The following is a 24,397-nucleotide window of genomic DNA, read 5'->3' on the forward strand; positions in this document are numbered from 1 at the left end:
AATTGATCATTTGAATTTCATATGTACATGCCGTAGTACTCAGTTCTGTTATACATTACTTTGATTTAAGTGTAGTGTCATTCTAAGAAACCACTTTGTAGCTAACAACTCAATGCCTATCTGGTGCTTTTGGTTACTTCTAGAATTAACATGGGATGGCTTACTTGTGTTGTAGTAGTAGTCTGGATTTTTCGGATTTCCTTTCCTGATTCTTTGCCATCATCAGATCGCTCAGTGTCAGAAATTATACTTCCTGCATCAATATTTGGTACAATTTTGCTATTGGATGACTCTGTTTCTAGAGTTGTAGCAGTCATTTCAGAATAGTCTAACCCCTTAACTGATGATGCTAAATCTCTTTCAGAGGCACTGTTCACTCCATCTGAAGCTGTATGAATTCTGAAGTCTTTCTCTTCTATTATGCTGGAAGTGCAAGTTAAGTCTACACTTGCAGTCATGTGAGCAAGCAATCCAAGATCATCACTGACACCAAGATGTACTTGGGTGTCTTGAATATTTGGGATGATGTGATTGCTAGAAAGTTCTGGAAGCAGTTTCTCTTCCTGTTTGGGTATTTTATCAAAGAGAAAAGATGTGTTACTGTTAGGAAGCTCTTCCTTCTCATCTGCTAGTGTGATCAATGGACCATTGTCCTTCTCTTCATTTTTTTTAATGATACCCACACTTCCATGCACATTGTTCTGGAGTTTCTCAACAGCAGCACTGTACACATTATCCAACAAGGACTCCACTTCCACGAGGGCACCATTCTCTCCACCCACCAACGTCTCTGGTGATAAATCCATATCATCAAGCTTTACTTCTGTGGCTTCCACTTTCTCTGCTTTTATATCAACTAGAAGATCATGCACTTCCACGTGCACTCCACTGCCAGGTCTATCTGAACTTCCAAGAATGTCATCCGAGACTTTGGTTGACATGAGCAAGTCTCGTGTATCTGTGCTAACTGGGTAGTCTGTCTCACTCTCTGGGCTCTGGCTTTGGGAAAGGTCTTCTATCTCCCGGATTTCCATTCCTCCTTTTGCTCCTGTTGTCTGTGATGAAAGACCAGAGATGGTGCTCACATTTCCTTTCTTTCCCTTCTTAATATTCTCCTCTTCTTGTCGTTGATACTCCTCATACATTTTGGCCAGATATTCTTTGTGTGCTTCATAAGTAACCTAGGAAATAAGTAAAGAGAAAACTGAGGTACCATGTATATTTCAAGAGAAATATAGAAAAAAGAGTAATAAAGTAGTAATAATAGCAAAAATAATACAATTATTTTAAGATCTAGTTTTATTAAATAATTGGTTTATTATATAATTGGGAACAATGATGAAATACAATAATAAATTATTTCCTGACTTGTCTCTAATCATATAGGAAACATGTAATATTAAGATTCCTTTGTACAGGTTAAGTATTTCAATGTTAACCAAATCATATGATATCGAACTTGTGAACAATGTTTAGGCTTAATATGGTGATATTTTGTTTATGCTGTAATGAATAAAGCTTGCCTGAAGATCAGAGTGCAGAACTAGCCACAATGGTTAACAATAGAGGCCAGGCAATGGTGGCACACACCTTTAATCCCAGCTATTGGGAGACAGAGACAGACAGATCTCTGTTAGCTCAAGGCCACCCTAAGCTAAGAAAACAGATCCAGTCTAAAAGAGGAACAGAGCTCACACAAAGGTGATCCTAGTACTTGGGATCACATGCCTTTAATTCCAGTACTACAAGGGTGATCCTAGTACTTGGAGCCACATGCCTTTAATCCCAACACTAGAGGGTGGAGACAGGAATGATATGGCTGGGTGAAGAGAGGAATATAAGGCAGGAGACAGGTGAAGAAAGATGTCATTCTGTAAATATGTTTCTCTTATTGGTTAATGAATAAAGCACTGTTTGGCCAATGAGGCAATATGATAGGTGGGACTAGGAGACAAAAGAGGATGCTGGAAAGTATAGGCAGGGAGGAGTCATCATGTGATCCTGGAAAGAGAGGACACAAGTCAGGTGTTCTCCAGTAAGATACAACCATGTAGAAATACTTAGGTTAATAGAAATTGGTTAATAATTAAGACAGATCTAGCCAATAGGAAGCCATAATCATTGGCCAACAGATTAATAATTAATATAGTGTTTGTGTGTTCATTTGGGGCTGATGTGGATGTGGGACCAGGCTGGCAGGAAAAACAATCCGTAATAGACATAAGCACAGTGCAATCTGAGCAGCAGTCAGTCTGAAGCAGTCTGAGGATTCAATCTGAGATACAGTCTCAGGGATCATAGGGACAGGATTGCCCATTTGGTCTGAGGTTGAGTTAGAGGTAGTGGCTGGCTGCTTTGCTTCTCTGATCTTTCGGTTTTCCCCACCTAATATCTAACTCTGGGTTTTTATTATTAATACCTATTGGAACTTGTGCAACATCTTAACAACTTGGCAGATGATAATATCCAATATCACAACTACCATTACTATGCCAGCTTTCATATGACTACTATAATGTTTTTACCCATCACCACCACTACTGAAAGTACCTCACATGCACGTATAAACAAACATTTATAAGGCACTGCATCAGTTTTACATATAGACAGGTAACTAAATTAGAAACATCAGGATATGTTCTATGCAAGGACTTGTAATATCTTTTTATTTGTTATATCACAACTTACTAAGCAATGACAAACGCAAAAGTGTGCATGTTGCAAAAATGTAGGACTACAACAGGTATCATAATTTCTAAATTTTTCTAATGTTAAAAATCTTTCCTTACAGGCACACAAAATTAATTTTAACCTGTGGACTAACAGGTATTTTGGCTGACCTTTCTTTAACAATATGAAACCTGTTTCCTACAGAAAAATTCCTCAATCATGGAGGCTGGCAACCTGTTACTCAAAGGCCACATCAGTTTGTAATCTATTTTGGTAAGTAAAATTGTTTTCTAATACAACCATGTTAACTGATGTGCCTATTCTCTTTGTCTTCTTTCACACCAAACTGGTGAGTTGAGAAGCTTCATCAGAGGCAGACCAGAAAACCTAAACATGTATTATCTTGTTTCTAATTCCTGTTAAAAATAACTGCAACTTAACTGGATTAGCAGTGTAATTTTGGATATCTATGTTTCGTCTGTGATGCTATAGGTTGAGGACACACCACTTTGAATTACTAGAATATAATGTGTGCATAAATGTATAACTCTCCTTATCAAAGACAAAATATATTTAATAGGGAGAGATAGAATCTTCGAATTAAAAGGTACTAAATGTAGTGGTTTAACAAGAATGGTCCCCAGGTCACCATAGATCCATATATTTAGATGCTCAGTCACCAGGGAGTGGCATTATTTAAGGAGGATGAGAAGGATCAGGAGGATCCTTAATGGAATAGATGGGGCCTTGTTGGAGGAAGTGTGTCACTGAGAGTGGACTTTGAGATTTCAAAAGCCCATATTAGGTCCAGTACCAACTGCCCATGGATCAGCAGGTAGCTCTCAGCTACTTCTCGAGCGCCATGCCTGCCTGTCTACCACCATGCTTCCTGCCATGATGGTAATGGACTAACCTTTGAAACAGTAAGCAATACCCAAAATTCTTTTATAAGCATTATCTTGGTTATGGTGTCTCCTCATAGCAACAGAACAGTGACTACTGCACTACAATTAAGAATATTGTTAAAAGTGCACTGCATTAATCCCAACACTGGGGAGGCAGAAGCAGAGAGACCTATGTAAATTTCAGGCCAGCTTGGCACCAGGTAAGGACATTCACAAGTCACTGACGCTGAGATGTCTTCTCAATCACATTTGGCACCTCATTTTTTTGAGACAGTATTTCTTACTGAACTGGGATGCATGATTTTGGCTAGAGAGGCTGGCTGGCCAGAGAGTCCTTGGGATTTACCCATCCACTGCGCTCTCCAGCACTGGAGGCGAAGTGTGTACAGCCATGCCCTAGCCTGTTATATGGATGAAGGGGATCCATATTCAGGTCATTATGCTTGTATAGAAAGTACTTTCTTCACTCAGCCAAGGCCCATTTATTATTTACTTATTATTTACAAGTATTTATTATTCACTTGAGAATGAAAAGAAATATGACTTTAAAAGCATCTTTAGAAGTACATTTCAACTACTATTCATGAAATATGCTTGTGAAAATTGAGAATGGTTAATTAAAAAAAAATGGTTCATACTTTAAGTTCTCACATCTGCTCACATCAAACATACATAGTAAAATTTCCAATTGAGGGAACACTGAGATGACTAACAAGGGAAAGGTGCTTGCCACCAAGACTGATGACCTGAACCCAGAAAGTGGAATAAGAGAACCAGCTCCTACAAACCATCCTGACTTCCACAGATACAAACATACACTTTAACCTTTATTTATTTATTTATTTTTATAATCTAACACTTTCAGGAGATTTTATTATTATTGTGTAGAAAGCCACAGTACTTTGTGCTTTTAAATATTCAGGAACATTCATTAAAATCACATGAGGCCAGGCATTGGTGGTGCAAGTCTTTAATCCCAGCACTCAGGAGGCAGAGTCAGGAGGTGGATCTCTGTGAGTTTGAGGCCACCCTGGTTCCAGGGACAGCCTACAAAGCCACAGAGAAACCCTGTCTTGAAAAACAATGAAACAATAATAATAATAAAATAAAATTACATGGGATAAATTATTCATAGAAGTCTAAATACACAACTAAATATACACAATACACAACTGTGTAGAAAGCACACAGAATGAGCCTATGTCTTTGGCTTCACATTCAAAATGAGAGATATACATTCCGTTCCTAGACCTGATTTGTTATGGTAATAACTCTACTAAAGAAGGTGTGGAAATAAGCATATACTTTGGAGGCAGAGACAGGGGATCTCTGTAAGTTCAACGCCAGCCTGGTCTACACAGTGAGTTCCAGGACAAATTCCAAAGCTACACAGAGAAACCCTACCACAAAAAAAAAAAAAAAAAAAAAAAAAAAAACCCAAACAAATAAACTTTAACTTTTAACTGTTGTTAAAACAATATTTCTAATTTACAAACTTTGTGTTTGATTTAATGATCTTGAAACCACCTTCAAGCTCTGGAATCCCACCAAAGGGCAGAAAATGAATAAAGTCACAACTGGAATAAAGGAAGGGGCCATAACTAAGAGTGTCCACCAGGTGGCACCAGATGAAAGTTTTTCGACACAGTCCACTGCTGAACCATCAATGAAAGAACATGCCAGGTCCCCATTACCTTAGAATGGGCTATTGAGAGTGTGTCCACCCAGACTCTCCAGCCTCCCCATTCATATTTTATTGCATGATACAAAAGAATCCGGAAGATGTTGTAGACCATCTCAGTAATCTTCTGTTCCTCAGAACTTTTTGGATTGATATAGCCAAGAGAAAACATCCAATCCTGCCACACTGAACATTGCAGTAAGCATCTAAGTAGGAAAAAGATCTCATTAAAAATATCAAAATTACAATTTACTACTTTGACATGTAGATAAAATAATGAAAATATCATCTGAGTACAACATTATTTTATGTATTGTGACTTCCATCAATTTCTTCCTTAGAAAATTTGAATTATTAATTGGCATCACTTCCTAATTTTCCTGGTCAGAATCAGTTATTGTTTCTGAATGATCTCATCATAACTAGCACTAACAATGTACTCAGTTTGCTCTATAGGCACCCTAATCCAACTTTACTACCCTGGGCACCAGATTGCACAGCATGTCTGAGCTAGAGAGCTTTAAATGCATATTCAGAATCAGTGACATGACAGGACAACAAAGGTGAATATGCACAAACCCAACACAGTGAATATTAAGGCATTGTTGGTGACAGACAGGTATCAGAAATAGCTGACTGCATCCTAAGTACAAACCTACATATCTGTATATTCATACATATCTTTAGTTAAATATACTAGGACAACTAAATGAAAACATATAAAATTGATAAAAGCATGCCTTTTCAAATGTTTAAGAGTATTTAACAAATATTTGACTTTCTATATGAAAATGATTGAAAATCAAGGACAGAAGAAATATTAAGCTGTATTAAAAATCACACTGTTTACCTTCTGTTTTCACGGCTGTTACTGAAAAGCTTAATCATGTCAGATAAAAACAACCGACGGACTTCCATCAATTCTGCACTTGGTGTTGAGTTTTTTAACAAAGTTGCCACCACCTTAAGAATCACTATAAACAAACAAAATCTAAATTAAAATGTGAAATGATAACTAGAACATTTCACATTCACTAATTTTCAACTAAGTACTTAGCTCTGACAATGAATGCAGACACTGGAAGGACCTACACAGTGAAGACAAGCTCTGAATTATTCCCACACATCCTCACATAACCACCATGGATAGCAAAAAGTAGTATTTGCTCACTTGGGTTCTGAATTTTCACTGTAGAGTCTGGCTCCGGGTGTGGTTTATGTACAACTTGAGTACACACTTGCTCTGTCAATATCTGAAAGAGGAAAAATTTGAACTTCATTTAGAGAAAAAATTTTAAAATTGCAAAATACAGCCATATAAGTAAAGAACCTCTAAAAGATTTAGAATAATTTAAAATCAAAAGTATCTCTCCCAATAGAGCTTTCTAATAAATTACATATATCCCTAAACTCTAAAATCTATATACCTCAAATTTTACTTACTCTGGATAAAGAAAAAAGCCAGACATTGTATCTATAGAAGGAAAGAATAATTAGCCAACTATTTGTTCTATTTGAAATATGCTTTCAGTATATACTTTTAATACAGCCCTGTTTTGAATTATAAACATTTGATGTTTTGTGTGATGTTAATAAAAAAATCAGCAAATGTTAACAAAATTATGCCTCACACAGAAAATCTAAAATGTAGGCTCAGAACCATCAAGAATAATTCTGCATACCTTTGTTATGTTCCCATGATTAGCACCAGAAGCTGACACATAAGTTGTCATTAAGTGACATAATGAACAACTGAGTCACATAAAAATAATGAATGTGTGTGGCCACACATGTATTCTAGGCATTATCCATCCTTGATTCTATCCTTATATATATCTACCTACCTGTCTTGTCTGTACATGTACTTCAGTAGATATGCATTTCACTAAAGGCTGTGTTTTCTATCAACAGCTTAATTTTCTACTTAGAACTAACATGTTAAACTCTGAATAAACCTTTTAAAAAGAGTTCACCACAGTTATCAATACAAAAATTGTGTCAAAAATATTAGTGTTAATGTTGAGGTCAGTTCTGCAGAGCTCTAAGGTAAAAGCTAGACTGCAAAAAGCAAGTTAGGATATAGGGATGTTGGCTTCTGAGAAGAGAACCATGACATCTAGAAAGGAAGCACTTTTCTCAGACTAAAAAGAGAACAGAAAATTTACATAGATAAATAAGGGTTATATATGAAAAATTATTGAAATAAAGGCACTGTTCTATTATTACTTAAGTGATAAATACTGGATACATTTTTGCTTAAAAATAAACAATGTTAAACTAAATAGTGTCAGAATGCTTTCTGAACAGTACTCTAAACAAAGATGTCTATGTGGAGCTATCACATGAAATAAAAATCTCTTTGAACAACATATATCAAAAACCAGTGGCCTCTTTATAACTAAAAGGGTTTCCATACCAATTTCCCCCAAAATCTCAAAAGACAAGACTTCAAATAATTCTTACTATAAAGATGATACTCAAAATAACTGCATACTTGCAGGGAAAACACCAGACCATGTTCCTTTATGATAGAACGTTTAAACCCTTCTCAACCAAGGTGGAATAAGTTACATTGTATAGGAAACAAAATTTGGCTCAGAGTGCCACTGCTTTTCCTGTTGTCTTTTTAAAGCTTTGCTATTACGTGACACTGAGAATAGTAATGGTTTATCCATAAACCTGCTACAAAGATTATAGGGTCCCTGTATGAGAACAGTTTCATGACTATAGCATATTCTGAAAGGTTTATAAAAGTTATACAAATATATTAAGGAACTGACTTCAGCATGTATTTGTTAAGAACCAGTTACATGCTCACACACCACTTAATGTTTGGAGATGGAAAACGGTTGTTAAGTGGAGCTACAGTTCTAGCATCAATTTACTTAATTAATGTTCTAGAGACAGGCAGAAATGCATGCCACTATTAAGCAGTAAAACATTGGAAACTTTCATTAAGAACCAATGTGAGATTTTACAAGACGGAAAGAAATAATGTGTATAAAACAAGGAGAGATGAATATAGGCATAAACCTTTTAATGGCAGTTTAAGACTCAAAGTGGTACCTGAAGGTTCTACTGACTTATATGAGGGATATACATAAGTTAAGCCCTTACCCTAAACTAAAACAAAATAAGATGGAGGAGTCCCCATGAATTCTGTATGCATTCAACACTTACAGTGAAACCACATGTGACAGGGTGTGTTGTGTTGCAAAGGATAGAGAAGACTACATTTCTAAGCACAGAGGTAAATTTATTAGTGTGGTATTTATAGATATAGATCTGAGTGCAGTGTTAAACATTAAATTTTATATTTCGTAATTATTCCATATTCTTTGTGTGAATGGAAGACATTGGTCTAAATTGCTAGCTATGGGAGCTTCCTTTGTGACATACTGACTCCCAGTGCTCACCGGAGACAGGTTATCTTTGTCACTGTTTTCTGTTTGTTTGCTTCTGCTTTTAACAAAAGATATTTTTCACTGCCTCATAATTTACATGATGTTGACTAGAAAATTTTGCTAAAATTTACATATACAACAGTGGCAGGATTGTTAGAAGACAATTAGTCAGATTGCTGAGATTTGAGGTTCATTCCATAAGAGAAAATCCATAGCTTGCTCAAAAGCCCATGACAAGGGAGTTCTGGGCCCTAGGGAGTAATTTAATTCTGTTGATTAACTAAATTGACATAACACCCAACTGCCCTCTAAATTATGTTTATATCCATTGGCAATTAACACTCTCAGCCTTAATCAGAGAAGCTCTCTTTCCAGTGAATCAGAGAAGCTCTCTTTCCAGTGAATGGTGGTAAAACACACAAACTCATTGATATGCAAGGTGTTGAGAATGAGTGATAGACAAGTGCTCAAACTTAAACTAGACATTCACACCCTTTTCTTCAAGGCTCATGAAACACTGTGAAGGAGGAAGCTGAAAGAATGTTAGAGTCAGAAGATGGGGGTGGGGGGAGGGCTGAGAAATGCCATCTTCTAGGCAATATACATCCATTGCGATCAAAAGCTTCCAACAACTATGGATGATTACACTCATTCTGCATAAGGATGCCCCACCAACAGCCAGGCAAGGATGGGACAAGTATTCAGGGGATGGCCCCATCAAACAAGTTCCTACTGTGGTAATTTCAATAAGAACGGCCCCCAAAAGGCTTATAAATTTGAATTTTTGGTCAGCAGTTTGTGGAACTGTTTGAGAAGAATTAAGAGGTGTGGCCTTGTTGAAGGATGTCACTGAAAGCAGGCTTTGGGGTTTCAGAAGCGCATGCTATTCCTAGTTGGCTTTCTTCCTCCTACTTGTGGGTAAGTATATAAGCTCTCACCTGCTGCTCCAGAACTATGCCTGACTTCCTGCCTGCTGCCTTTGTTCTCCACCATGATGGCATGAGCTCACCCTCTGAAATTTAAACACCCAATGAACTCTTCTATAAGTTGCCCTGATCATGGTGTCTATCACAGAAACAGAAAAGTAACTAAGACATCTATTAATCAATTCAGGGAATGGGAGGTCACTGCTTCAGCACTGTGACCCTATCAGGTTCCAATAGAAAATCATAATCTTGAGGTCACACAGATGGCCCTCATTAAGCTAAATGGGTCACAAAATAAAACCAAAAGTCATGAATCTTGGAAAAGATCAGGTAAGGAAAGTAGGCATCCACAAGGGAGGATGAGAGAAGGTAATGTGGGGTAGAGAAGAACAATAATGAATTACATACATTTGTGCATGAGAAGTCAAAAAATCAAATTAATGAAAAAATGCTTGCCAAAAAGCTTGATCATAGAGTTTAATAACCACTATTTCATGTACAAATCATCTCAAATATGAGAGATTTAAATGAAATAATTTTTATCAAAATTGGATTCTCAGAACACTGACTTACACAACATATAACTGATTACTGTCAGTTAATTTTATCATGAGCTTAGTCTTTTTTTTTGTTTGTTTGTTTGTTTTTGTTTCTTTGTTTTCTGTTGTTGTTGTTGTTTGGTTTTTCAAGAGCTGTTACATTTGGCAGACCAGGCTGGCCTGGGACTCACAGATATCTAGCTGCCTCTGTCTCCTGAGTGCTGAGATTAAAGGTATGCATCATCACCACCTGGCTGAGTTTAGTTGTTTTCAAGTAAATGACAGCAGCCCCAAGTGATACAATCTTCAAATTGTGATGACCCCAAAATAGCAATTCATTCAAGCACAATTTCAAAATTCAACATGTTCTGTTGGTATCACTGAGTAAAGCATAAGTGAAGAAACTTAGGATGTGAGTAGGATCAGCATAGCTGAACAGATACTGTCTTCCTAACTTTTAGTATATTTACATTAATTCTGTCTTCTGAAATGAGTTCAGCCCCTAGCTAACCATACAAGCCTGGATAGCTCAGTCAGTAGAGCATGAAACTTAATCTCAGGGTTGTGATTCATACTCCATGACAGGTGCCATTTGTGGATGCAAGTTTCTGTTCCATCTGATCCCACAGCCCTTTAGTCCCAAATAAACACATAGAAGATTATATTAATTATAAACAGTTTGGCCTATGGTTCAGGCAGGTTTTAGCCAGGTGGGAAATCAAAACAGGGATAGAGAAAGGTAGAAGGTGGAGTCAGAGAGCCAACATGTAAATGCTTAGGAAGGAAGAGGTTCAGGCATCATCCATGAGTCAAGTGATACACAGATTAATAGAAATGAGTTATTAATTAAGAGAGATCTAGCCAATAAGAAGCCTGAGCCATAGGCCAAACAGTTTACAATATAAAATAATTACTATCCATCATGATTATCATTTAAAAACATACATAGTGACTAACTGACAAGAGAGGCCAGTATTTTTTTTAATCCCTATTTCAGAGTCTCTGGATCATTCACTGTCAGAGTACTCACACCTATTGAGTTTTCTTCACTCTATAGAGTCAGTAACAGCTTGGCTTTGCTTAATAAAGACTTAAACAGAGTCCCAAACCTGGATCCCAGGAGCAAAACATGTGCAGGTGTTTGGTACGATGTTGCTGTATTCACCACTGAGCTTGTCTGAAGAAGTCTGACAGAAATGTGAGTGTGAATATGCATATGGTATTTCTAGTTTTAAGACTAAGAGCATATTATGCTATGCTGCACTGTTACTTCCATGTAATTATTCACTGACTATCCTGACTTCCTATTCTATTGTCAGTAATAACTTAAAACAAGCAGAGGGACAAAAATTCACATAAATAAATGCTGAAAAATATAGAGAGCATCATAAGTCAAAGCAAGCTAACTGGTTAGGAAATGAAGACACAGACAAAGTAAATCAATACTAGATATCAATATTCAGGGCCCAGATTTGACAAGGTAGCACGGCTTTGGTTCAAGAGAAAAATTTCATGTAACTCACTGCAGGCAATTTTGTTATTTTTTTCTCTTGTAGGTACATGTAACCTACCTATTTCATGAGCATATGTTCCTGAAACAAATTATTTAATCTTTGTGTCTCAGTATGTCTGTTTTAAGAGACAATAAAAATATCACTAACCTTATGCTGAATTTAAGACCTGACATAATGGACACAGCATTCACAAGGGGTAATGTCCTAAGAAGTACCCAACAAAAGGGAGTTACTATTATGAAGAAATACAATAGCAGACACGTCTCAAAACACAAATGAGAACAGAAGGAAACAAGCTCACCACACTGTACAGTATAATCCACTCTATGGGTATTTATTCAGTTCTGTATGTACTACTAGAAAAGGCAAAGTTGAATAATTCATAATGGCATTGGTAGATGATAAGTCTTCCAATCAAGCAAATTGAGGAATAACTAACAAAAGTGAGCATGTTAAATTCAGAAGCAGTAAAACAGAAAGACCAAGATGTTTGACTGCTACCAACTCCCACATCTGTACATGGGAGCAGATAAGAAAAGATGGCATAAAACAGGAAAAGGGAATGCTGAAGATGAAGGGATCCAAAGCCTGGGGCCATATGAAGCCAAACTTTCCTGTAATGCTCGAATACAGCCCATTTGAGTCATACTACCGATGTAACTCACAAAGCCTAAATATATTTTCTGTCTCATCACCATCTCATTATCAGAAATGACTACTTTTACCTCCTATTAAGTCAATATACTGTAATTAAGAGATATTATTAAAAATTGAAAAGGTATAAAGACTCTGTATAAGATGATATTCTATGGAGTTGTATGTGTAAATGAGAATCTTTATACTTTCGAGTAGTAATGGAGACACGGGTACATTTTATTTTGTATGTTTATAACGAATGCACATTAGCTCTCTTTGTATATCATTATGAATAAAATACGGTGTTTAATAAAAACAGCAGAAAGGAGCTACATTATTCTGTTGTAGTGCAAAGGTCAGAAAATATTAGTATGATATAGATAATAATCCTATGATACATACTTGTTAGTATAGTCAATTATGACTATACTTACAGCTGTATTTATGGAAAATGAACATAACTAAACATCTCATTTGAGAACTGTGCAAAATCTAGGCTGGAACCAAATATGGACCACAATTTACAAGAAAAGGGGAGTTGGAATTATCCCTATATTACTTTGAACTCTACAAAAATATCTATAATGATGATCTACTGTCTTATATTTTCCAAAAGCTGCTTTTCTGAGTTTAATAATGTTGAATATTTTGGTATAACTATGGCTCCCATGTAAGAAACACAAGGCCTTGCTGTCTATATCCACAACAAAGAATCTACAATGCAATGTCTCTTAAATTGTGAGTTTAGAAATAATGATTTTCTATTCATAAATAACATGTACACGTTGTCACTTAAAAAATAAAATTAAAGTAAGATTTGGTAAGTCAAGTATCTATCAGGTGAATCACTGCTGAATTACTGCACCACCAGGATTCTTAATGCACCTGGCAGTAGTGCAAAATCAGGGAAGGCTAGCTAACACTGTTGCAGGAGTGTCAAAAACAATCAGCTTTAAGCCAAAAAAAACTATACATGGACCATGAAATTTGCATCTAATATACATTTTAAACACCACATATTAGTTTGCCTTTGGTTATTTCCAACACTTAAGAAGATAAAAAATACCCTTCATTTACATAAGCAAGAAAGAATCATTGAAGACAAAGTGAAGAAAGTAGAATTAAGACGAAAATACAGGAATAGCCCTGACGTTTTACTGGTGGTTTTAAGGCAGTATATGTGCAGGTAACTTTGTGTGGAGGTCTGAATGGGAATGGCTTCTGTGGCTAATATATTTGCATGTTTAGTTCTCCTGCTGGTGAACTGTTTCGAAAGATTAAGAGGTGTGGCCTTGATGGAGTAGGTGTGTCCTTGTTAGAGAACATGTGTCATTTGGGGTGGACACTGAGGCTTCAAAAGCCACAAGTCATAGTGTTACCCTTTCTTTACCCAAAAAACTCTCAGATACTGCTCCAGAACCAGCCTGCAATGCAGTTGTACTTCCTGCTCTGATGATAATAGCTAACACTCTGAAACTGTAATCAAGCCCTCAATTAGATGTTTTCTTTCATGAGAGTTTCTTTGGCCATCGTGTCCATGGTGGTTTTAAAGAAAATGGACCCCAAAGGGAGCGGCACTATTAGGAGGTGTGACCTTGTTTGAAGTAGATCTTGCTTTGGTCCAATATTTCCTCAATATGCCTCCTCCCCTATGTTTTGAAATGGTAATATATATCCTGTGCCATTATATGTTGGAAGTGTGTGTTGTGGAATATTATTTTAACTAAGAAAAGATGTGTTATATTTGTTTATGCTGCAAAATATTACTTTAACTGTGTAACGGTTAATTTATGCTGCTTTTCTTTAATTATGAAAAGAGGTTTTACTGGCCTATCTCTGCGGGTCCACTCGGAGTTACTGTGGGCAAGATCCTTGACCCCCAAATCCTGGCCTCTGCCAAAGAACGAGGTCTCAGCTGGAGAGCGCAGTCTCCAGTGAGATACCACTATCCTGCAAAACCTTCTCAAGTTTCAGCTCAACCCTTGCCCTCTTCTGCTGGCTATTGGCCAGAGGTGAGTCTGGGCCCAATCAGGGATGCCTGTCCCCTACAACCTCTTTTCCCCCCTCCCCTGCCCGAACTCCTTGGGTTGGCCCCTGATCCTGCTGCTCCTGTCTCCCATCCCCATCGAGAGCACCCTTGGAGCTCTGATACACCCCCACCCATCCCCACCGCCAGGCTACCCCCCCCCACCCTGTGCCCTACCCCACCAATGGTCCTGCAACTCTGATTGAGCACTGGGACAGAGGGTGGAGCCAACAGTCCACCCTACTTCTGAGACTTCTCTGAGCAACTCTGAATAAAGGAGACCTGACTATCCACACTGAACCACCCGTAATTTCCACCAGCTTGGTCTCTGACTCCGCCTCCAGTCCTCTGCTGGAGTCCCGGGCCCCTCCCAGAGATCCCCCTATCTCTGTGGGTCCACTCGGAGTTCCTGAGGGCAAGATACTTGACCCCCAAATCCTGGCCTCTGCCAAAGAACGAGGTCTCAGCTGGAGAGCGTCAGTTTCCAGTGAGATCCCACTATCCTGCAAAACCTTCTCAAGTTCCAGCTCAGCCCTTGCCCTCTTCTGCCAGCTATTGGCCAGAGCTATTGGCCAGAGCTATTGGCCAGAGGACCACTGTGAGTACCTGCTGGAATCTTCTTCTGGATCCTCATCCTTGACCCCATCCCTGGATCCCTGTCTGCGGAGAAACCTCCTAGAGAGCTTGGACCACACAGAGCTACAGATAATGAATCTCAGACCCACATAAGCCCATCGGGGAAGGACCATAGAGAGAGGGAAGAGACACCACCAACACCTACTGGAAGAAACTATGGGAAGAAGGCAATAAAAAAGAACACCTAACAACAGAAAGACAAACATGACACCACCAGAATCTAGGGAATCTACACCAACTAGAATGGAACACAACAACAAAGCAGAGGAAGCAGAAGGGTACGACTTAAAAATTACCATCATAAAAATGATAGAGGCCCTCAAAGAAGATATGAGAAAATCCCTTAAAGAAATGGAGGAAAAAACAAACAAAAAAGTGGAAGAAATGAACAAATTCCTTAAGGAAAGTACAGAAAGCCAAGAAAAAAACAATTAACCAGGTGAAGGAAACGGTTCAAGACTTGAAAACTGAAATTGAGAAAATAAAGGCAACACAAACAGAAGGAATGCAAGAAATTGAAAAGCTGGGCAAGAAATTGAAAAGCTGGGCAAAAAAAAAAAAAATCGGCAACTATGGACACAAGCATAACCAATAGAATTCAAGAGATGGAAGAGAGAATCTCAGGCACAGAAGATAAACTAGAAGAAATAGATTCATCAACCAAAGAAAATCATAAATCCAACAAATCCTTAACACAAAACATCCAGGAAATGTGGGACACCATGAAAAGGCCAAACCTAAGAATAATAGGCATAGATGAAGGTGAGGAAGCCCAGCTCAAAGGTGCCAAAAACATATTCAACAAATCTGAAGAAGGACATGCCCATGAAAGTAAAAGAAGCATACCGAACCCTAAATAGGCTGGACCAAAGAAAAAAGACCCCTCGACATATAATAATCAAAACACCTAGCATACAGAATAAAGAAAGAATATTAAGAGCGGCGCAGGAAAAAGGACAGGTAACATATAAAGGCAGACCTATCAAAATTACACCTGACTTCTCCATGGAAACCCTCAAGGCCAGAAGATCCTGGATAGATGTTCTAAAAGTATTAAGAGAACACGGATGCCAGCCTAGGCTACTATATCCAGCAAAACTCTCAATCAATATAGATGGAGAGAACAAGATACTTAATGACAAAACCAGATTTTCCCAATACATATCTACAAATACAGCCCTACAGAAAGTATTGGAAGGAAAACTCCAATATAAGGAAGGTAACTATGCCCACAAAAATGTAGGCAACAGATAATCCAACTACACCAGAAACTACGGGTAAAGCAGAACTAATATATTCACAATACCACTGCCAACAACAAACCTAAATCAAACAAGCATCAACAATCAATGGTCCTTACTCACCCTCAACATTAATGGTCTTAACTCACCTATAAAAAGACACAGGCTAACAGAATGGATATGAAGACAGAATCCATCCTTCTGCTGCATACAAGAAATACATCTAAGCTTCAAAGATAGACATTACCTCAGGGTAAAGGGTTGGGAAAAGATTTTCCAATCAAATGGAAATAAGATGCAAGCAGGTGTAGCTATCCTAATATCTAACAAGTTAGACTTCAAACCAAAATTAGTCAAAGGAGATGAAGACGGTCACTTCATATTCATCGCAGGAGAAATCCATCAACACAAAGTCTCAGTTCTGAACATCTATGCCCCTAATACAAAGTCACCCACATTCGTAAAAGAAACACTACTAAAACTCAAAGCTCATACAAAACCTCACACACTTATAGTGGGAGACTTCAATACACCACTCTCAACACTAGACAGGACCACAAATCAGAAACTCAACAAAGAAACAAAAGAATTAACAGAAGTTATGTCTCAACTGGGGTTAACAGACATCTATAGAACATTCCATCCAAACACAAAAGAATATACCTTCTTCTCTGCTCCACATGGAACCTTCTCTAAAATCGACCACATATTAGGTGACATAACAAACCTCAACAGATACAAGAGAATAGGAATAGTCCCCTATATCCTATCGGACCACCATGCTTTAAAATTGGAATTCAACAACAACACAAATAGCAGAAAACCTGCAAACTCATGGAAACTGAACAATGTGCAATTGCACCACTCCTGGGTCAAAGAAGAAATAAAGAAATTAAAGCCTTTCTAATATTCAACAAGAATGAGGATATAACATACCCGAACTTATGGGACACCTTGAAAGCAGTGCTATGAGGGAAATTCATTGCACTAAGTGCCCATATGAAGAAAACAGAGGATAGTCACAAAAGAGAATTAACAACCCAACTGAAAACCTTAGAACAGAGAGAAGCGAATTCATACCGCAGGAGTAGACGCCAGGAAATAATCAACTTGAGGGCTGAAATCAAAAAAATATAAACCAGGAAAACAATACAAAAATATCAATGCAACAAAGAGTAGGTTTTTTGAGAAAATCAACAAGATAGACAAACCTTTATCCAAATTAAAGAAAAAGTAGAGACAGAACATGCAAATTAACAGAATCAGAAACAAAATGGGGAACATAACAACAGACACAGAGGAAATCCAGACAATTTTCAGGTCATACTTCGAAAATCTGTATTCCACAAAAATTGAAAATTCAAAGGAAATGGATAAGTTTCTGGATAACTATCACTTACCAAAATTAAATCAAGAACAGACAAACAACTTAAATAGACCGATAACCCGCAATGAAATAGAAGCAGTCATCAAAACCCTTCCAACCAAAAAAAGTTCAGGGCCAGATGGATTCAGCACAGAATTCTACCAGACATTCAAGGAAGAACTAATACCACTACTCCTCAAACTGTTCCACAAGATAGAAACAGAAGGTTCATTGCCAAACTCTTTTTATGAGGCCACAATAACTTTGGTACCCAAACCTCACAAAGACACAACTAAGAAAGAAAACTACAGACCAATATCCCTGATGAACATCGATGCAAAAATACTCAATAAAATACTGGCAAACCGAATTCAAGAATACATCAGAGAAATCATCCACCATGACCAAGTAGGCTTCATACCTGGAATGCAGGGATGGTTTAACATACGAAAATCTATCAACGTGATCCACCATATAAACAAACTGAAAAAGAAAAGCCATATGATTATCTCCCTAGATGCGGAAAAAGCCTTCGACAAAATTCAACACCATTTCATGATAAAGGTATTGGAGAGGTCAGGGATAACAGGAACATACCTAAACATAAGAGCAATATACAGCAAAACAACTGCCAACATCAGACTGAATGGAGAGAAACTTAAGCCAATTCCTCTAAAATCAGGAACAAGACAAGGCTGTCCTCTCTCTCCATATCTCTTCAATATCGTACTAGAAGTTTTAGCTAATGCTATAAGACAACAAAAGGAGATCAAGGGGATCCAAATTGGAAAGGAAGAAGTCAAACTGTCTCTCTTTGCAGATGATATGATAGTTTCCATAAGCGACTCAATAAACTCTACCAGAGAACTCCTACAGTTGATAAACACCTTCAGCAAACTAGCAGGATACAAGATAAACTAAAAAAAAATCAGTAGCCCTACTTTTTTCAGACGACAAAGAGACAGAGAAAGAAATCAGAGAAACATCGCCACAAGCAACATAAAGTATCTTGGTGTAACGCTTACCAAACAAGTAAAAGACCTATATAATAAGAACTTTGTGACTCTAAAGAAAGAAATTAAAGAAGGTACCAGAAAATGGAAAGATCTCCCATGCTCTTGGTTAGGTAGGATTAACATATTAAAAATGGCAATCTTACCAAAAGCAATCTACAGATTCAATGCAATCCCCATTAAAATCCCACCACAATTCTTCACCGACCTTGAAAGGATAATAATCAACTTTATATGGAAAAACAAAAGACCCAGGATAGCCAAAACAACCCTATACAATAAAAGAACATCAGGAGGCATCACCATTCCTGACTTTAAGCTCTACTACAGAGCTATAGTTCTGAAAACAGCCTGGTATTGGCATAAAAACAGACAGGTAGACCAATGGAATCGAATTGAAAATCCTGATATTAATCCACGCACCTATGAACACCTGATTTTCGACAAAACAGCTAAAATTATACAATGGGGCAAAGACAGCATCTTCAACAAATGGTGCTGGCACAATTGCATGAGGGTGTATAGAAGACTGCAGATAGACCCTTGTCTGTCGCCATGCACAAAACTCAAGTCCAAATGGATAAAAGACCTCAACATCAATCCAGCCACATTGAACCTCTTAGAAGAGAAAGTAGGAGGTACCCTTGAACAAATTGTTATAGAAGACCGCTTCTTGAACATAACTCCAGGGGCACAGACACTGAAAGAAACAATGACAACTTATGCTGGAGAGGATGTGGAGAAAGGAGAACACTCCTCCACTGCTGGTGGGAGTGCAAACTCCTACAGCCATTTTGGAGGTCAATATAGAGGTTCCTCAGGAAAATGGGAATCAGTTTACCACAGGACCAGGCAATACCCCTTAGGCATTCATGCAACAAAGACAAGTGCTCAACTATGTTCATAGCAGCACTATTTGTAATAGCAAGATCCTGGAAGCAACCTAGATGCCCCTCAATTGAAGAATGGTTAATGAAGATGTGATACATCTACACAATGGAATACTACTCTACAGAAAAAAATAATAGTATCTTGAAATTCGCAGGCAAGTGGATGGCACTTGAAGAAACCATCCTGAATGAGGTAACCCAGTCACAAAAAGAGGAACACAGTATGTACTCACTCATATATGGATTTTAGACCTAGATCAAATGATCACCAGCCTATAATTCACATCACCAGATGAACTAGGATACAAGGTGTATTCTAAGAGATTCATATAAAGTCCCTCACAGAACTGGGAAGGGACAAGTTCCCCAGAGCTCAGTTGAAGTGGAACACAACAACAAAGCAGAGGAAGCAGAAGGGTACGACTTAAAAATTACCATCATAAAAATGATAGAGGCCCTCAAAGAAGATGTATAGAGACAGCTTACCTGAACAAGGAGGAGCTAATGGCCACTAGACTGATAGCTGGGAAGCCAGCGTGGGACTGACTCAGGCCCCCCTGAATATGGGTTAGCCAGAAGGACTGAGCAGTCTAAGAGTCCTCAGACAGTGGAGCGAGGATGTATCCCTGGTGCACAAAAGGACTTTGCGAAAATATCCCCCATGGAGGGATAACTGCCTTAATCTAGAGACAGGAGAGAAGCCCTAGTCCCTACTTCATATGACCTGTCAGATCTACATGACCCCAACTGGATGGCATTCCCCTACATATGGAATTGGGGTGGGGGGATGGGAGGGGAGGGTGTTTAGAGTGCATGTGAGAGGGCAGAGGGAAAGAGGGAGGGAGGGGGGAGGGATGGAGGAGGGAGGGAGGGAAGGAGAGAGGGAGGGAGAAGGAACTGGGATCGACATGTAAAATAATAAATTAAATTAAAAAAAAAGTGCTTTGACTCCAAAATTTAAGTTGAAGGACAAGTTACTGGGGAAAAGGATTTCTATTTTTGTTTCCACAGAAAATGAAAAGATGTGGATTCCTTCCAGACTAATGTGGTTTGATCATGACAGACTGCCTGAAACAGAGTACAAGGTGATCCTACATTCAAAACAGCTGGACAAAACAGCCCTACAGACTACAGCCAGGATATCTGAATCTTCTTCGAATCCCCCATGACAGCGCCCCTTACCAGCAGGAAGTAGTTTGGAAAGAACGAAGCCCAAATTCCCAAATATTGTGTATAAATGTTTGTTTTCATTTAATTGGACTTTGTTATATAAAATTAAATAAAATAATAACAATAAAAAAGAAAAACACCATGGAAATCACAAAAAAAAAGAGGTTTTACTGTTTCATCTTGCCTTCCTAAAGCACCTGATTAGTCTAATAAAACACTCAATGCCAAGAACTAGGTAGAAAAATGAAAGGTACGGTTAGCAGGCAAAGAGAATAAATAGAAGGAGGAATCTAGATAGAAAAATATGATAGGAGAGAATAAGGGGAAAAAAAGCAAGATATCTGGGGACAGCCAGCTAGCTAAAACATAGATAAAGAGAAACAGGTTAAAATGGGAGTTAAGCTAAGGCTGAGCTTTCAAACCTAGTAAGTCTCTGTGTCATGATTTGGAAACTGGTTGGTGGTCCAAAAGAAAAAGCCTACTACAAGTATGTGATCTCCTTTTTTATTTTAATTTTATAGGGGATTCGAAAGTAGACTATAGGGCCTATTGAAGTTGGAATGAGTGTATTTTTGCATTATGATATGGCTGTAAGTTTTGGGAGGGAAATCTGAAAGAAAATGGCCCCCCAAGGAAGTATCACTATAAGGTTGTGGCTTTGTTAAAGCAGGTATGGCCTTGCAGGAGGAATTGTGCTACTGTGGGGGCAGGCTTTGAGTTCTATGCTTAAGATACCTCCTAGTGTTACAGTCTATTCCCTGTTTCCTTCTGATCAAGATGTAGCCAGCACCATGTCTGCCTGCATGCTGCCATGCTTCCTGATGTGATAATGAACTGAATCTCTGAAACTGTAAGTGAGCCACCCCAACTAAATGCTTTCCTTTAAAAGACTTGTCTTGGTAATGGTGTCTCTTCACAGCAATAGAGTGACTAAGACACTTTGTAAGAAGGGTTGAGAGAGGGTTTCTATATGGAAATGATGAGTTTAACACAATTCAGGGCATCACTTTTACAAATGGTTCTCACCTACACTTCATCTCACTATCAACTCATTCTTAAGGTGGGTAATTACTGCATATTAGAAATGGAGGAGAGTCCTGGATGTGAATTAGAGCTGACATTCACAATAAATGTGAATACTGTCTGTGTGGGAAGACCATGAAGCAAACCAGCAAACCTATACTCAAAGAAAAGCCCTGAGACAACATAGGCATGTGGAAGTGTTTCTAAAAGAAGGGAAATATAAACTATGCATTTGTCTTAGTTAGGGTTTCTAGTGTGACAAAAATCATGACCAAAAGCAACTTGGGGGAAGGGTTTGTTTCAGCTTATAACTTTTAGTTCATATTCCCTTTCTGAGGGAAGTCAGGGCAGAGACTCAACACAGAAACTGGAGCAGAGGCTATAGGAAAATCCTGTTTCCTGGCTTGCTACCCTTGGCATGCTCAGCCCGCTTCTTTTTATATAACCCAGGACTACCACTGTCAACAGTGGATTAAACCGTTCCACATCAATCTCTAATGAAAAGCCTTCCCACATGCTTAAGCATTTTCTCAATTAAGATTTCCCTTTCCCAGATCTGTTTAGGTTTGTATCAAGTTGACAAAAACTAACTAGCACAGTATTTATCCTCATCTGTAGTGACTGGGATGTTAACTAGTTTAAGCAGTGATCTCCCTCATACACAGAGGGTTCCAGCACATACACTAAGAATTTTTATGACAGTTTTTTTTTTTTTACTTTACCTCATAAAGTGTGTTGTAGGTGGTGACAGTTACAGTGTTTGTATGCAGCATCAGTCTTTCTCCAAGAAGAGTGAAGAGACTATGGGTATGCATAATTTCAACTTTTCGCCTGAAGAAAATGGAGGTAAACTCTTACAAATGCAGAATCATACAATTAATTATTTTATGAAACTTCATCTATAAAAAGCAGCAACAGTTAATAACACAGTTATCTGATAATACCCTACATGTTTATTTAAACAGTCCTCAAGGAAATACTCCATCTAATTAAAATATGAGATATTTTGTAATTATGTAATCATACATGATGATTGACTGCTATTATTTCCATTCCCTAGTAATTATTTAAAAGGTTTTAGTAATTTAACCTCAACCCACAGAACACATAATTCCCAGTCTCTAATATAGTCTGCAGTTAATTTTAATATGATTAAAACAATCTAAAGGATGGTAAAAGTGAACATGTACAATTGATACTGGACTACAAGAGAAACAGTCCTCCATCTCATCAGTGCTTATATCTGCAGTTGCCCACTGATGATAATAACACTGCTCTGCTTACTTCTACTGATCCCAATGTTCCCCTCCTGTTTTGGGTATGAATGTATAATTAATGTGTAGGCTCTTGAATGTAAAGACTTGGTTACTGTTTGGGAAGATCATACAACCTTTAGAAGACCATTGTTGTATCCCACTCCTCTAGCACTAGAGTTACAGACATGTACCACTAGGCCTGGTGTTGAATAGGTGCTAGGGATCCAATCTCAAGTCCTCATGCTGACTGAGACACCTTCCCAATTAAACACTTTTTCTCCTGTTTATGGTCTATCATGTTGCCTCTAATATCTCATTATTAGTAGCAATGCTGCATGGATATCTCCACAGCTAAAAAATCATCCCCTACATTAAAAAAATTACTTAGGCATACAGCACAAGTATTGGTCTTTTTTTTTTTTTTTTAATTATTACATTGTCAGACAGTAGTGGCACATGCCTTAAACCCAGCACTCAGGAGGCAAAACAAGCCAATCTCTGTGAGTTAGAAGTCAGCCTGGTTTAAGAAGAAAGTTAAAGGGTAGCTAGGCCTATACAAAGAAATCCTATGTCAAAAAAATGATAAATTGTTTTCTAACATAAGTTTATTGCTATATAATTTCCTCAGTAATTGTCAAATTCCCAATGATGCACATTTTTGCCCACACATACTATTGTGAGAATTCACATAAATGATAGATTCTTCCCATTACTTAACCATAAATAATTGTTGGGAATACACAAGAGCAATGAGAAATGCAAACATGTTTTCCAATTTCTGAAGTAGAATACCACGCTAAAGGCTAAGTTATTTTCTTGCTTCTTAAGAAATAAGAAAATTTAGAACATTGCTGAAGACTTCCCTTATAGAAACCCATAAGAATTCAATAACCATCTTATTTTCTGGGTTTATTTTCACATGGTACATTACATTTCTGTGATATCCTTTTTGACCAGAGGATATTTATAAGGATGACTCTTCAAGTATCTTGCAAGTTCTCTGATGTCCATTTCTGTTACTGATTAATTTAAACTGATTTAATACTGGTTTTGTCTGAGATGTAGTTTATTTGATCCAAGACTTCCTTGATGGCTCTGCAGTTTGTTTTATAGTTCAATATATGGCACACCTGGATTATGACGCATGGCACTCTATAAATCATTTTGCTAGGTTTAGTAGTGTTCTTCAGGATACCAAACCTAAGTGGTAAAATGGTGCTCTCAGGGAGTATTAGTTATTGGAAGAAAACTCTTTTCATATCTCTAATAAATATGACTTATATATTCACATTTTCTTGGTGTTTAAATTATAAATTATCATTTTTATTAAAATCAACCTTCATAATCTCCTATTTTCTGAATCATTAATTATTACTTCTCTCTTACTGTATTCATTCATTTGAGTTTGTTTTGTTCTAAATTCTCTTGTATCATCATTCTTGTCCATTTGTGAAATGACAGCTATGCATATTCCTCTAAGCACTTATTTTATGTGTGTAGG

General features: G+C 37.7%; 1 protein-coding gene across 5 annotated transcripts in view; it reads right to left on the minus strand.

Moving 5' to 3' along the window:
• Nbea (neurobeachin) overlaps window positions 1-24,397 on the minus strand; it is a 511,635-nt gene that overhangs the window by 374,494 nt on the left and 112,744 nt on the right. For all 5 annotated transcript variants that reach the window (XM_051176972.1, XM_051176974.1, XM_051176973.1 and 2 more), the window contains exons 18-22: window positions 22,363-22,471; window positions 6,428-6,509; window positions 6,107-6,230; window positions 5,270-5,462; window positions 165-1,181 (exon numbers count right to left, since the gene is read on the minus strand). In XM_051176972.1, the coding sequence (XP_051032929.1) occupies window positions 165-1,181; window positions 5,270-5,462; window positions 6,107-6,230; window positions 6,428-6,509; window positions 22,363-22,471 (1,525 nt within the window). The remainder of the gene's footprint in view (window positions 1-164; window positions 1,182-5,269; window positions 5,463-6,106; window positions 6,231-6,427; window positions 6,510-22,362; window positions 22,472-24,397) is intronic.

Source organism: Phodopus roborovskii, unplaced genomic scaffold (assembly GCF_943737965.1).
Source record: "Phodopus roborovskii unplaced genomic scaffold, PHOROB, whole genome shotgun sequence".
NCBI classification, from domain to species: Eukaryota; Metazoa; Chordata; class Mammalia; order Rodentia; family Cricetidae; genus Phodopus; species Phodopus roborovskii.